This window comes from Rhamphochromis longiceps, linkage group LG19 (genome assembly GCF_057381845.1).
Source record: "Rhamphochromis longiceps isolate RC_006_pf linkage group LG19, R_longiceps_female_GT1.1, whole genome shotgun sequence".
Lineage (NCBI taxonomy): Eukaryota > Metazoa > Chordata > Actinopteri > Cichliformes > Cichlidae > Rhamphochromis > Rhamphochromis longiceps.
In genome coordinates, this window is record NC_140575.1 from 16909818 (window position 1) to 16926461 (window position 16644).

Genomic DNA, 16644 nt, shown 5'->3' on the forward strand with positions numbered 1-16644 from the left:
TTATTTAAAGGAGGGATACAGAAAGGACAAGGATAAGAAAAATATATCACCATGAGGTCCAGCTTGTAAATGGGGAATGTTTGCTACGTGCCTGCAGCCAGTCCAAGCGTTACCAGTGTTTACTTTGCATTTCTCGTGGCAACTGTCAGCAAACAGCTTTTGTCAACTTTTTCATGTCCAAAGTTGGAAATCTGCAAAACTGAATTCCTTCTCCATTCGATCTTTTACGGTGTGCTGGCTTGGGTGTAGAGCTTTCTCTCTCCAGTCTTCTGTTTGAGCCGTTTCACTTTGACAATATGTGACAGGTTACTGGCAGTTAATTTCTGAACTTGTGAATGACACTTACATTCTGCTTACTTTGAAGATGTATTGTGCATGTTTGCTTTCATTGCATGGACAGGAAAAAGGATGCATCTCACGTACATTTGCTGCATGTGTGGCCTTTTCAGGCGTGTGTCCGTCTCTGGTGGAAAATGCTGAGCAGTGCTGCTTGTTTTATCATAGATAGCCGGCAGGACTGATTGTAAGTCACTTTACGGAGCCTGTCGTGGTTTTGTGGGCTGTTCTTTCGCCTTTGAAAATGACTTAAGCTATGCACACAGTACCCTAAACGAATACACTTGATTTGTTAACAGACACTAACATATTCCAGCCTGCATGCTCAGGCAACTGCCGTTATCATAAAAGTATCGTATGCAAGAAAATTATGCTTTCTGACAGTTTTGTTGAAGAATTTAAATTTGTGACAAATCTATAATCGAACAATAGGCTCATCTCAAGTGAGGCTCTTGGGGTTTGACGCTGCAGACTAGTATTACTAATGTTTATCCGGTTAACAATGGTGTGAGCTTGTCGCATGTCTCCAGCAGTTTCAGATTCTGGTTAGAGTGGCCTGACAGAGAGAATCTATCGCCAGCTGCAGTCCAGAATACAGAGTCAGTCTGTACAGTGATCGAGAGAGACTGTGCAAAGCATCAACAGTGAAAGGTGAACAAGCTGGTAGGGAATATCTGCTATCTGCAATGGCAGCCATGACTTTTAAAATAAAATCAATGGGATTGTCTTCCTGTACATCAGCCACATATGGTGTCATATTTTGTTTTGTATTTAAAAATGGTAAAAGAATTCTACAAAGCCGAATTAAAATGGCCTCAGTGAACACTTACATCATGGGAATGAATCAGTGGCCGATGGTGCATTCCAGTTGAAGTTGGAAGTTGGAATTTCCGAGATGAAGTCGGAATTTTCAACTCGGAAAGTTGGAGCCGCTCCACAAACCCCAACTTAATGGGGGCTGTGCGGCTGTGAACACAAGCGGTAGTAAAAGTGCAAAATCCGTGCCACCACTGCAGTGTGTTTGTGACTCTAAATAAATAAGCCATTTGCAAAGCATTGACTGGGTTCTATCTGTGAACGTTGTGTAGCTGTGCAATAAACAAGCACTATGCTGTTGTGTTGTTAATAATGCATCAGTGGCTCCACCTTGCTAAGGGGCAAAATAAATCCTGCTTCTTTTATTTTTGTTTGTTTGTTTGCTACATCATGTTACTATTTAAACACACTCATCTCGATGGTAATGTCACTCCGACATCCGACTTCCAAGACAAATGGAACACATCAAAAGTGCCAAGAAATTATGTTTGGTTACTCTGAAAGTGTTTTTTCAAACAAATCAGGAGTGTAATGCACAAAACTCACTCTCTCACACACACACACACACACACACACACACACACACACACACACACACACACACACACACACACACACACACCAGTACCTGCCAGGCACGATCCCTAATAAACCCCCACTAAACGGCAAAGACTAATCTGAGAGATTTACTTTAAAAACATCAATCAGCAGAATTTCGTGATCAAGACATGTACTCGGGCAGTGTCTGATTAACTTCTGATAAATATGTGTTATATTTAAAATACTTTTTGTTTCAAAATTTGTAGTCATCTTTTTTATTATACATACAATATGGACTAAATCAAATTTACAATGTGACACAAAGACGATTTATTATATGAAAATATGCTTGGTTGTTGGATTTTTGCTGTTGATTCATTGAGCTAATTTTGGACACTGCTACTATGCATCCATTATGTGTTTTTCATTGTCTCTCACCGCCTGACGAATATAGAGCTGCAGTAGCAGCAGTAACGGTGCCTCAGAGGAAATGACTTGCACACAGGGACTGGCTTCATGACACAGTGAAATTATCTGCCAGCCCTGGGGTGGGGTGGATCATTTCCTGTATTGCCATGCTCGCGCATGTGTGCATGTAGGTATATGTACACGCACGTGCACGCACACAAACACGCACCCGACAAACCCTCTCCACCCCCACACATGTGTGTATTTTTTTCCCTTAAATAGTAGTTTTGTGAGAGGTCGGTCCTTTAATGGGGAAGTTGAGTTGATGAAACAGAGTGCTCTGCTCGCTCGACGTAAGCCGATTTCATCCGAGCGGAGAACGATGGAGAGAGGAGGACGGGCAGATAAGTCTGAGAGGCTACAGAACAAAAAAGTGGAGAAGCCTAGAAAGGAAGTGATGAAACTGATTGTATCACAACGCCTAACAGCGCAATAATGAAAGAAAAAGAAAAGAAAAAGGAAAGTGACAAGTATGCAGCGTATGCACTGCGTCGTGTTCTCATGTTCTCATTTGGCTCGGTCCAGTGTTACGAACTGCTCCTTATTGACCGTTGAGGAATGCATAGCTGACAAAAGTTGATAGATGACTTTCTTACTGTTACACGCTGTAACGATTAGAGGTTAGCAACAGTCCGTCCTTTGCTTATTTAATGGTTTCCCTGCATTGCCCTGGGTCATACTTATGAAATGTCTGCGATACTGCAGTACAGTGCCCAGCTTTTCTTCCTGTCGGGGAAAAATAAGAATATAACAGGACAACACGCATCACAGAATTTTTTTTTGTTTTGTTTTGTTTGAGGTAATCAGATGTCACAAGAATAACTGAAATACATCTGTGAGTAATAATGTACTGGCCACTGTTTAGTTTGGGGTAAATACTCATCAGCTGCTTTGTTTGTTGCCTGCCACACATTTTTCAGGAATGTCCATGAATCAGACTGTGTGTGTCAGAGGAAGAACAAGAATGAGTGTGTCTAATGTTGGGTTTGTTTTATTCAGCTGTTCACACACTTTCTCAAATACCTGTAAGTGGTAGAGCTGCTACACAAGATAGGCGTGTAGTGCCAGCATGGGGTGACTCCTCTTGTTCCTATTTCCTCAGAAATTTGGTTGTATAGAAGCCTATTGGAGGGGGGGACAAACCCATGCCCCCCTTACTTTATGACATTGGTAAATACTTTCCTAATGGCCTCAGTCACTGAATATACCTCTCTTTAAATTAGTCTCTCTAATTTTCTCGAAGCAACTACTCTGAGATTCTCACAGCCTTTGTCCCAACCAGTATGAACAAGAGAATATGCATATACGAACATGCAGTTAGGAGGAAAGGAACCACTTGAGAACAGAAGCATGCCACATCAGCTCTCAGATACGGTGGAAGCAAAGTTACTAGTGTTTGTGACAATGTATATACCAAAGTATATTGCAAAAACAACCAAAGAATTTCTCATTGCAAAACAATCTTCATTGGCCAAGTCAGTCATCTGTTCTCAGCCAGGAGCACATGCTTTTCAGTTACTGAACATAAAACCGAAGGCAAAGATACCCATAAACGAACACCAACTGAAGATAGCCTGACTGAACATCCAAACACTTATGTCCATGGAGTCTAGACTTAAGGAAGTCATCGGCCGCTAAGGACTTTTATCCAACTATTGGAAACGGTCCCCATATTTAAAATTGTAGTCAATTTTTTAATCACAGCTGAGACTCTGTAAACAGGTATGAATTTATATACTGTAGGTTGGGATGTGTCTTTGTGTGAATTTTCAAAAAGTTGTGAAGCACTTTGTATGCTATTTACATGCTGTATGTCTGTGAGGCGATTAGAGGATCATCAGGGGGTCCTTTTGTCCCTCTGTGGGGGGTTACTCCCACTAGGTTTATATCTGGGACTCTCCACCATTTGACCTTAGAACTGAAGAAGCTTCTCGGATGAAAGGTGAAACGTCTTCAAGCAACTTAAAGAAGTCCAGACGCTTTTCTTTGCAAGCTCCTTTGACTTTACATGCTGTAATAATAATAATAATAATAATAATAATAATAATAATAATAATAATAATAATAATAATCACATGCCTATAAATACTATGAGGGTGTTCAGCACTATGAGTGTGGTAAATGCAGGTCTGAGCCTATGACTGTGTGGCGTGTATGTGGAGGTGACTTTATCTCTGGGACCGCCTCTTTTCCAAGGGTTATAGAAACAGCGTGTTCATCATTTATCAGAAGAATATCAGAGAATCAAGAAGGCAGCTGCTGATGGAAAAATGAGTCACTGCTCCACAGTCTGTCTCTCTCGAGGAACACAGCTTTCAGTTAAAACAATTTTCTTCTGTATGTAGTTGCTGTTTGTGTATCCAGTCAGTCAAGTTGAGCACTGTTGTGTTGAATGAAATGCTGAGGGGAAGTTGGCCCTTTTCATTCAGACTCGCTGGGTTGCATTGATGTGGAACTGTTTTCGTTCTGTGCAGTGGTGAGAAAATAGACAGAACATAAACTGTCCTTAGAAAGGCGGTCAGTGGTCTGTAATGTTGAATTTGGATTTGCTTTAAGTTAGCATGTTGCCTTTATTGGAATGGAAGATGCTTGAAAAAATTTTTTTTTTTTATTTATTTATTTTTAGAAGCTTTCCAAATAGGATGGATGCTCATTAGCTGCTTATTTAGGTCATGTGAGGTCCCTCTGAGGTCCCATCTCAGCCTAGCCTTTTGGTTTTGCTCCCTTAGGTTTAGTAAATGCTGTACAAATGATTTTCAGATTAATGTGCTGCTGGGAAACAAAACCATGGCTTTAAAGGGCTTACTGGACGGCCTGAAAGATACTAATATGGATCTCCTTAAAACCCTTTCCGAAGAACCTGGGAGTTATCTTTTAACACTTTTGAAGGCGAAGGAGTTTCTTTTCAGAAATTTTTTTTTTTTTTTAAGTATAATGGACAATGGATGAAAGAACTGCTGACCTTTATGCTGTAATGTAATATATTCCTTTTAGTTTTTTCTACCTTTATTTTTATTTATTTATTTTTTTTTACATTACTCATTCTTATTTTGGTTGTTTTATGCTCCTATTGTTTAAATGTTTGTTATTTACACACAAACTCAGATGCATTGTAGCATCTCTCTGTCACAAATTTAGATTCAAAATCCAAAACAATCAAAAATACAGTTGGCTTTTGGCTTGCAGGGGAAAAAAAACATTTTTAAAGCGATTGCTGATGAATATTTTCTATTTACTATCAGTGTGGGTTACTTTTAATTTGATACATGTGTGCAAAAGCAGTTAGGCAATACTAACAATGTATCATTTCATAATGCACCCAAAACAGCATATTATTGCTAAGGAAGTAAAAAATTTAAAGCACCAAATAAAGAAAACAAAAGATACTCCATACAGGTTTTTTGTTTGTTTGTTTGTTTGTTTAAATTGCTCAGGTCCAGATTCCCTCATGAATTTATGGTCTCCCCTACATTAGATACATTTTTATTTTTTAATTTTGAAACTAGATTTCATATTTTTAATTTTGTTTTATGGTTCATCTTTCGGATTAATTCATTACCAGTGGCTGTGTCGTGATGATAAGGGGATAAAAATAAGCTGGTATTGACTGATTATGACACATTTCTTTTATAGTTCATACTTCCTTAAAATAAGTGCAGCCAAATGACTTGTATCTCAGTGAGAAAAAGAAAAAAAAAACTGGTAAATGGCAAATTATGGAAATTTTGAATGCACTTTTTGTTTTGACACCTAATCTGTGAGTGCTCACACGTCACATCATCTGCATCATGTGTGAAAAATCAGTGCTGATGCAAACAACAGACTTCCTGGCAGCTCATGACTACTTGTCTCATTTCATGCAAAAACACAGTGATTTGCTGTGTGACGCAGCCTTTTACCATCCATGCGCCGTTTATGATGGCTTGATTTGTTTTGCAACAGCACTGTGACTAATGTTTCCATAGAGGTGACAAGTTTGAAAATGCTGTTGCTGAGGGGAGGAAGGACAGACAGCATGCCACCATATCCTGAATCCTAGAGCTGGGCGATAGAACGATAACGATATGTATCGCGATATAACTTTTACTCGATAGAGAAATTAAGCTATCGCGATAGACTTCGCCGCTCTTGTCCTCAAAAAAAAAAAAAAAAAAAAGGTCAGCCAATCCAAATTAAGTAGCGCAGAGCCGAACCAATCACAGCTGCAGCGTCACGTCCGCGTGACTTGTTACGTACAGCACAAGTGCCAAGCCGCACGTGTGTTTGTTTGGGAAGCAGCCAGCGGGTAATGGAGCCAGCGGGTAATGGAGGAAATGAGTGTGCCGACTAGAAAAATCAACCGAGCGTGACCGAAGAGAAAACAGATGATGGTTCCAATGCCGGAGAGATTGTCGAACGGAAGAGCCATAGAAGTTCCGTAGTGTGAAGGTATTTCGGCTATTTCAAGTCTGACAAAAAACAGAGTAGCGTGCACTGTAAATTGTGCCGAAAGCAAGTCTGGAAATACAATAAACTGGTGCATGCGTCACACTGTGCGCCACGTTATTGTTTCGGTGAAATGAATTTCTACAATACTGTTACTGTTAATTCTACTCTCTGCAGTGTTTAAATGCTTACATATACACACAGTTACTGTCCGTCCACACATACGACTCGGTTCTGCTTCTATGCCCCAGCTTTGTTTACTTTTTCCCACCGAGGCTTCTAGACTTCTGATTGGCCAACATTTCGGCACGGTTAGGAATCTAGCTCCACCTGCTGCTTTGGCATGTTCATAGCAGCGTTTTCCTTCATTTCTGCCTTTATGTGTGGACGGGATTATTTTTTAAAACGAAAACGGAAAATCTCAGTTTTCAAAAATACCCGTGTACGTGTGGACGTAGCCTCAGTCTCTGACTGGAAGCGCTAATTCGTCATTCGGCTTTTGTCAGACTAAAGTAACTGTTAAAAGTGTTTGAAAAGCTCAGCTATACAACAAGGAGAGATTGAGAATTTCCTTTTAGTTCTCAGTTTATTTGATATTGACAAAAGTTAGTCAGTTTTGTCTGTTCTTCTGTAAAACTAAGATTTATTTTTAGAATTAATATTTTGTTTCTAAGTGGAATTGACAATTTAGTCTGTTTTGTTTGTTCTATTTTGAAACTTAAACGCTTTAGTGGCTGCCTTTTGTGTAGTTTGCAATATTTGCCTTTATTTATCTGAAAAAGTCTCATGTTCCTTAAGTACATCTACCCTGTTGAACTTATTATGGGAAATAAATATTTAAATAAAAACAAGCTGCTGATTATTTCACATTTTACTTGTGAGCAACGGCACATTTAAATCTTACAAATATAGTTATTTGGCTTATATCGTGATAGATATCGTTATCGCCTGAAATGAAAAAAACATATCGTGATATGAAAAAAATCTCATATCGCCCAGCTCTACTGAATCCCATCCGGTTGTTCAGTCTGACGTCACTAGCCGTGTCTGGGCCTAAACTCCGCTGCAGGTCCATATATCAAACGATCACTATGGCATTACTGAGAGTTGAAAAACTGTCTAAAGTCTTTCATCTTTAATAAAATGATCAGCGTTCTGCTCTACCAGGTGTAACAATTGAGTTTAACATCCAGGCATCCATGAAAACGGAATTTATGACATTCAACGGAGTTAGAAGTTAGCAGGGAGTTAGCTCGCTAGCTTCTATCTAAATACAATATAGCATGTCCTGACTGCGGGGTTTTGGAAACAAATTAAAACGTACAGCTCTGTTATCACTTCTAACATAAATGAAGACAGAAAACTAAACAGCAGTGACGTTTGTAGGGTTACTGAAGTTGGGCTAGCTGGTATATAATGATGTGCTACGTGACCGCTAGCGACACAGCTATGTTAGCATAATATAAACAAGCGAACTTTTTTCCCACTCGATAAAAGTTAACGTGAGTGTTCTCGGTGGTCAGGAACAAATGTAATCGCATGGCAGGATGCTGTAAAAGGACCAAACTTCAGCCAGGAGAACAACTGAGATAATCCATCCACAATAGAGATTGACAGACCACGTGACTTTCGTGCATTGCATGCCGGGAACTCGTGGCAAAACAATCCAAGTACCGCATCAAATGCAAGCATTTGCAGCACCGCAAAACGTTCATTCTTCGGTTCCAATAAATTCTTGCTTTTTCTTTGCCCCCCAAAAAGGTATGTACAAAATGAAGGAGAACAATGCCGGTCCGTACAAAGACAGACTTGATGAAAAGCCAAAGAAAAGATACGAGGGAAAAAATCAAACCAGTGAGGTTAGTCATTCATATACTGCTGCATGGGCTGGGCTGTAGTTACATCCTAAGGTTTTAAAAACTGAGCTTAAATAAATGATTAGCGGTCATAAAAGCTGAGGGAGGTCAACAGGGATCACTGACTGTTTTAGGAGCTTTTTGAGATCAAATAGAAGAAAATACAAAACATTAAACATGTTAACAACACAAAAGCCATATTAAACGCAGACTACTTTAGGCCCGGAAGTAGGATTCGTCGCATCATCACTGAACAACCGAATTGTTAATCCTCTAGATAATCATGTGACCCCCTCGAACTGCTTCAAAGCACATTAGTGCCTTTGCTGTACATTTGTTGATTTTGATTTATTTAACAGTGCAGTGTCATTGTGGTTTCATAACACCTTCCTGCAAAGCATTTCCACTGTGTTGTGGAGGGTTTTTTTATAGATCTCTTAGAGCTTATTATTAATGTTTTGGGGTTTTTTTCTCTTTTTTTGCAGGACTCCATGAATGCGCTGGTCTTAGACTTGGGCTACCCTGCACTACGAAAGAACAAAAACATTGAGACCTTCTTAAACAGATGTGAGTAGCTTAATGAGAGATGATTATCTAGAAGGTGAACAGCTCAATTATTCAGAAAAGGCTGATTATCAAAACCAGTCAAATCATCACTTTATGTAAAAGGTTCGGTATAAAATACTGCCTCTTTGCTGTATTAATCAATAAATGCCTTCCTAATGAGTTTGTTCTTGATTGCTACTTTCAAAGGTTATTTAACATAAGATTATGTTCATTTTGTAAATTCTAGTAGTCATTAGAGTACTATTGTCTATGAAACTCGTTAGACAGAGAATAGTAAAACTGGATATACTTCACAGGGTCTATCATTTTATGGATCAGTCATTATCATGTGAATCAATGGGTGATAAAACCGTGGCTATATCTATCTTTATATATGTCTTCTGGGAAGTCTGAGCATCTCAGCTTAAATTGTTGGAACATTACCTGGATAAGTAGTAGAAAATGGATGGATAAATATATAGAGGATGTTCACTTAAATAATTGCGTTGTATTTACAACACTAATGCACGTTCATTTCCTCTGTCCTGTCAATAAACTTTTGCTTCAGATGAGAAAGTCATTGGCCAGATTCGAGATCTGCAGATGAAGTCTGAAGACTTTGACAGAGTTAAAGTGATTGGCCGAGGAGCATTTGGTGAAGTGCAACTGGTAAGTACTGATCATATGAACAGGTAACACTGTTTTTGTTTTTATAGTTGCTTTGTAAAAGCAACTATAAAAAAAACAAGTGGTATAGTCGTCCATCAAGGATCCATCATACCATCAAAACGATTCTAACTTTGGAGAAGTGCATGTCAAAAGTATCTACTGCTTGTATTGCCACAGTCATGGTTAGCACTGTTACCTCATAGCATGAATGTTCATGGTTTGAATCTCCTGCATAGTTGAATAGTTCTGTGTGGAGTTTGAATGTTCTCCCTTAGCCTATTACCTCAAGTACCCTGGCTTCCTCCCACAGTCCAAAGAAGTACATGTTATGTTTATTTGTGATTCTACATTGGCTGTGGATGTGAGGCAGATACAAGTGCTCGAAGTGCATGAATGTGCGGTTAATTGTGGCTTGTATTCTAAAAGACTTTGAGTGGTTAGTAAGATCAGAAAAGAGCTTTTTAAATGCCTGTTCACTTCCATAATCCTTTTCTCTGCATGACGAGGTTTGCTGTGCAAACTGACACCGTAAACCAGTCATCTACCTCAGCTGCTTATGCTGAAGGGAGAGTGGACGGTGAAAAGATGAACACTTAGAACCAACAACCAAAAACACAAATTATGTTCTGTAGTGGTGTCATATGAATACACGGAGAGGCAATGGGTTCCCTCTACAGATTGAGCCTATATCAGCATAACCAAAGGATGCAACCCTACACATAAGCTTTATCAAAAAGGAAAGCTGAGTCTTTAAAGTAGAGGGCATGCCTGTATCCTGAACTCACATACTGAGCCGGTTCCACAAGAGAAACCTGATACTTGAGGCCTCTGCCCCCATTTTACTTTTGAAAACTCTACAAACCACAACTAAGCATGCACTCTGGGAATAAAAAAAAAAAAAAAAAAAGAGTCTACATTAATTGTATTGTAATCTGAAAGTGGCACATGTACTCATGAATTATCTGTTGTGATTGTAATTGTATCTTTTCTTGTACATTTCATCAAACTTTTCTCATAGAGTAAGATTAGACTTTGGAGAATCTCTAAACTTTATCTTCCTGTTGTTCAGGTCAGACATAAAGCCTCACAGAAGGTCTACGCAATGAAGCTGCTCAGCAAATTTGAGATGATAAAACGCTCAGACTCAGCATTCTTCTGGGAAGAGAGAGATATCATGGCTTTTTCCAACAGTCCCTGGGTTGTGCAGGTACAGCATTTAAGTTGCTGATCAGCTTTTAAAAAGCTTTCGTGTGCATTAATTGGAATATTCACTGGGAACGTGTTGCCAGTTGGATTACTTTGGATCCTTTGTTTTACTTAGAACAAAGAAATACATTTTCTGCAAAATATGTGTTTTATATGTTAATTTATTAAACCTCAAAATTGTTTTTAGTTGTGCTCTGCCTTCCAAGATGACCACTACCTCTACATGGTGATGGAGTACATGCCAGGAGGCGACCTGGTTAACCTCACCAGCACCTATGATGTACCGGAGAAGTGGGCCAAGTTCTACACAGCGGAGGTGGTGATGGCCCTGGACGCCATTCACTCCATGGGCTTCATTCACCGCGATGTGAAGCCAGACAACATGCTGCTGGACAGACTCGGACACCTGAAGCTGGCTGACTTTGGCACTTGCATGAAAATGGACTCGGTGAGTAAAAGTGTAAAACCTGAGTCTCTGCTGCCAGCAGAGTTTCCTACCAGGTTACAAACACAACAAATGCCAAACTAGAAATGCTTCAGTTTAGACAAGTAACCTGTAGATATGGCGTGAGGCTTATTGCATATGATGGAAACAAGTAACGATTCAGTAGTGTAACTACAAGGGTACCTGGATGGGGCGTGCGTCAGACAGCACAAATGAAGCTCACTTTCTGCTCCATCATACTATCACCTGCCCTTTTCTTAAGTGGAGACATTACAGCAGCTTTGCTCAGAGAGCTGGCAGGTTAAAGTCCGCTGCGACTGCATTGAACATTTTTGTTCTCACATGTGGCTCCGTGGGTGAAGCCGTGAAAGGCCCAGGGCTGCATTTGGTGCAGCTTTTTAATGATTCTGAGATGCTTATAATGATGTAGTGAAGCCCAGTTAATAAATGTTTTTTTGTGTGCATAAACCAGTATATTAGAGCAGACTATTTTGGCAAAGATAAGAGTTGGATTTATTTTGTTTTGGTTTGGTTTGGTTTTTTAGGCCCATACTTTATTTCAAAGAGGAGCTGTTGATGACTTCTCTTTTTAATGTGGTGTTGCAGTGGTAGATTATCATCATTAAAATGCTTGAAAATACTGATGTCAGTGTATGAGATGGATAGATGCTGTGCTGACACTTGGAGTAGGATAATGAATAATAATAATACAGTTTATAATAAAAAGACAGTCAAAGTGCTATAGACGCATAGTTGAGGGCTTTGTATTGTGAGAGTGCAAAAGCGTTATATATAAAACACTAATAAAAAATCCAAAGAGAAGAAATAAAGCTAAACCTCAGACTTTGGATTGCTATAAATGTTTAGCTTCAGCAGTTTTCTTTTCTTCTTCTCTCTACTCTCTATGATGTCTGTGAAAAACAATATTTTTATGTGATCATCTCAGGGACCCCCTGCTGTCCAAACTGTTTCTTTGGCTGAAGAAAGTTGGCTTAAAGAGAGAGGGGAAGGGGTTAAAATGGCTTGATTTAGCTACTCTAGTGTAGTCCAAGAATAAAAATATAACAAGTCCACTTTAATAACTAAGCTGTTACAGTGAGCTCTGCTTCTGCCTTCACCTGGAAGGATTAGTTTTTAGTAGTCTCTTAAATTTGGATCAACACTCTGCTTTAGCTTATGCCCATATAAATCAAACCATACCTGTAGGGTACTAAACATATAATGATCTCTGGATTTATGTTGCAGACCGGCATGGTGCACTGTGACACAGCTGTTGGGACTCCAGACTACATCTCGCCAGAAGTGCTAAAATCCCAGGGAGGAGATGGCTATTATGGGAGAGAATGCGACTGGTGGTCCGTAGGGGTCTTCATTTACGAGTTGCTCGTCGGTCGGTGAACATTTCATAAAATAATTTAACTCGTATGTGTTGATGTTTATGTCTCTCAATTTATTTCAGTGTTGCTTGCTCACTTTTAGGTGACACGCCGTTCTACGCAGACTCTTTGGTGGGAACATACAGTAAAATCATGGACCACAAGAACTCCCTCAATTTTCCAGATGATGTGGAGATCTCCAACAATGCCAAGAATATCATCTGTGCCTTCCTGACTGACAGGTATGATCTTACAAGAAGATGATGTCAGGGGGTTTGACATTTTGGAAAATGCACCTGTGTATTTTCTTGGAGAGAGTAACAGGGGGAACCTCAATAGCAGTCTTATGTTATCTCTCAAACTCTTCCTCTTATACACAACTGTCCATCTCCATCTGTCTGTCAACCCACAAACCACTTTGTCTTTCATGGGGATGTTTTATATATATATATATATATATATATATATATATATATATCTCTATCTCTAAGCTGTAGTTTCTTCATGCTGGTCCCAGACGTAAGCACAAGGTTTCTTTTTTTGTGTGGCAATACTTAGAGATTACATAATATGTTGATACAACAGCACACTTACGCTTATCTGTGTGTTTGTCTCTTAATATTTAAGGTTATAAAGGTTTGTATGACTTAGTTGATTTATTCCCAGTCACCTCTAACTAAGGACAAAGGTCCAATTCAATCAACTCATTGTCTGCTTTTGTTTTGAGGGAGGTGCGATTAGGCAGAAACGGCGTGGAGGAAATCAAGCGACATCCTTTCTTCAAAAATGACCAGTGGACCTTTGACACCATCAGAGACAGTTAGTATACAACCTTTGTTCTGCTACCTATGATCATTCATTATGATACATGTTTTAGTTTTTTCTCAATATGAAGTGTATTTCGTTTAGCACCATGTGTTTGGTGGTTGGGTAAGTGCATGCGCAGATCACATGGGTATTTTTATTTGCAAAGTACTTGTACAGAGCAGAACTAGACCTCCACCTCCTGCAGGTTCTGGCTTGCTGCAGATGTCCAGAGCAGGAGGACTGCTGTCACCAGCAGCAAGTCCAAGACTGTTGAGTTTGAGTCTGTCTGTCTGCAAGAAAAAGCAGCTTAATTGCATCAAAGGCTGCCATGACAATGAACTGCCGAGCGTGCCGGCCGTTGGGAAGTGAGAGGCTAGATGGTTAACAGCGACTGAACTTTTAAAATAAGAGCAAGTGGATTTTCCACTACTAAATTGAAGAACAGTAGAAATGAACGTAGAATATACTGTAGATGAGTGCTCAGCTTCCAGCAAAGCCCATTGTGCACTTTCCAAAACAATTTCAAAAACCATTACATTTAAATTCTGCACAATACTTTATTTTGTTCTCCTACATCTAAAATCAAATTTCACCTTTCCTTCCACTTTACTCTGTGTGCAGAGTAACACCTCTGAGTTGTTTACCTTGTGGATATCTCTTTTGGGCACAGCAGATTTTGTCTTTCTTTGGCCATACCTGCCAGAAATGCATCAAGCATACAAAATTATCATTCCTAAGTGTAATTCAGGAGAAAGTCAGAATTTGTGACCAAATATAGAACGCAGCTCCCGCAGATGAGTAATTTTTTTTGTTGTTGTTGTTGTTGTCCTGTGAGAGCTCTTAAATTTTATCAGATGTACTCCAATTTTTTTCTGGCATGCTCTACTTCAGAAGCCAAAAACGGTCACACCCTCAACTCACAGTTTTTATCAATCAAACAACATTAAAAAATATCAAAATTAGATTTAAATGAAATATAATTCAGCATAACAGCACCTGCAAACCTTTTCTTTAATCTTGATCGTCTTTAATCTAAAACTTTAGCAGGAATTCCTTCAGAACAGCAGCTGGATCAGAGAGCACATTAAAATGATTTATTAGACTGACATATTTTTACACAGTGCTTCCTTTTTCCACCGATTCACTCTCACCTTTTTCCTGTCTCTCTCTTTATCTCTCTCTCGCCTCAGCGGTTGCCCCTGTGGTCCCAGAGCTGAGCAGTGACATAGACACCAGCAACTTTGATGAGATAGAAGACGACAAAGGCGATGTAGAAACCTTCCCCACACCTAAGGCATTTGTCGGCAATCAGTTACCCTTTGTTGGCTTCACCTACTTCAAAGAAGACCAGTAAATCATCCCATTCTCTTCATTTCCCATGATTTTAGGGACCTCCGTGGTTCCACGAAGACAATTTATAGATTTATTTTTGGCTCTAGTGTCCTTGACCTTGGGCTGATTTTATTCATTTCCTCCTTCAGGTTATTAAATGCTTCCAACAACTCAGTGGCTCATGAGAATTCAAAAGGGGAGGTAAGTACTTTGACTCCCACACGCAGTAACTGCCAGGTGCACCTTTAGCGACTGCATTAATACCGGACTGAGCTCCTCGGGAAATAAATAAGTCTGGTATCAGTTTACATGACCACACAGAAAAGGCCTGTTGACATTGTGATCAACTTCACATTGTAAGACATCAAGGATTATGATGGAAATGACTCACAGGGGGATTTCTTCCCTGATCCCATGATTTATTTGTACTTTGTTAGAATTTCAGTGTTCTCAGCCGCACACAGAGACTTAAGCAGCTTTCAGTATAAGTGGCTGAGCCGAACGCTAATCTGAAGAACTTTTATTGACTTCAGTCCTAAAAGACTGCCCCCATTACGAGGAACAAAACAAACCCTATGTTTTACTTTCGCTTTGTTTCTAATCAGTTGCCTAAATATAGGTGATTAAAGGTAAGTCTAGCTAGCTATTGATGTTACATGTCTTCTTACCCTGTGTGTGTTAAATTCTGACTTTAGTGTATAGTCTAGTGTATAGATCGAGTCTTTCTTTCTTTCTCTCCTTAGTCAGCAGCACTGCAGAAGAAACTTCGCCACCTAGAGATGCAGATGAATAATGACAAGCAAGTCAAAGATGATCTAGAGCAAAAATACAGGTGGGTGATCTGTAGGGAACATTGTGTATGAGGAATAAGAGCCACATCATGTTGCTCCACTTATTTGCTTATGCGCGGTGGCCAAATTATTATTTTTAAGCATTTGTATTTTTCTGCAGGGCCACCACCACTCGTCTGGAAAAGCTCTCCAAAGAACTTGAGGAAGAGGTCAGTTAATCACAGGGAACATCCAATTACCTGAATATTTCTGTGTCTGTCTGGCGTCAATATCTGCTGGTTCACGACCCCTCTGGGATTTTAGAAGTTCTTTCTTCCTCACACATTTTAATGGGCGTTTCCCAAAAACTCTATTATTTGAGCCAGAATAATGATTCTTATTATCCACACTTGTCCACTTTCCGGTTGAATACCAGCGTCTCGTATCCAGGGAGGTTCAGCTGGAGCGCCTGCTGAATTCTAACGGCCACATTAAAATGTCTATTGTGATTGAATTTGTGTTGAAGCCCATTTGGATTCTGGGGATAATTTCTCATAAAGTGAATTATGGAATCACAGTAGCATGAAACCATCCCCGCAGGAGATGTTAAACAAAGGCGTTTATGATTGATTTTTAGGTGAGCAGCAGAAAGAACCTGGAGTCGAGTCTGAGGCAGCTGGAGAGGGAGAAGGCTCTGCTGCAGCACAAAAGCCTGGAGAGCCACCGCAAGGCTGAGAGCGAGGCCGACAGGAAGCGCTGTCTGGAGAACGAAGGTGACACGAGACACACTGGATTCTGCAGCAGAGCTGAAAAGATTTACTTCTTTTGTACAGGAAGTTAAACACCAGTTATCAACTGGAAATGATTACATTTCACAGAAAAATATATTTTCTAGTAAGAGACGTTTCTCTTAAGAGACAACTTTTAAAGCTTTTTAACTAGCTTTTAAGTAAAAAAAAATACAGCGGCACACATTCTCGGTTTATTTGTGTAACATCCTTCATGCAGGTTAGCTTTGTTTAAGGTGATCGATTACATGAACTGAAAAGACA

The 16644-nt window shown here is 39.6% G+C and overlaps 1 protein-coding gene across 2 annotated transcripts in view; it reads left to right on the top strand.

Moving 5' to 3' along the window:
* rock2a (rho-associated, coiled-coil containing protein kinase 2a) overlaps nt 1-16644 on the top strand; it is a 45565-nt gene that overhangs the window by 12544 nt on the left and 16377 nt on the right. For both annotated transcript variants that reach the window (XM_085390783.1, XM_085390782.1), the window contains exons 2-13: nt 8927-9008; nt 9556-9656; nt 10726-10863; nt 11050-11310; nt 12553-12697; nt 12787-12925; nt 13411-13502; nt 14681-14840; nt 14972-15023; nt 15566-15654; nt 15774-15822; nt 16230-16365. In XM_085390783.1, coding sequence (XP_085246909.1) covers nt 8927-9008; nt 9556-9656; nt 10726-10863; nt 11050-11310; nt 12553-12697; nt 12787-12925; nt 13411-13502; nt 14681-14840; nt 14972-15023; nt 15566-15654; nt 15774-15822; nt 16230-16365 — 1444 coding nt within the window. The remainder of the gene's footprint in view (nt 1-8926; nt 9009-9555; nt 9657-10725; nt 10864-11049; nt 11311-12552; nt 12698-12786; nt 12926-13410; nt 13503-14680; nt 14841-14971; nt 15024-15565; nt 15655-15773; nt 15823-16229; nt 16366-16644) is intronic.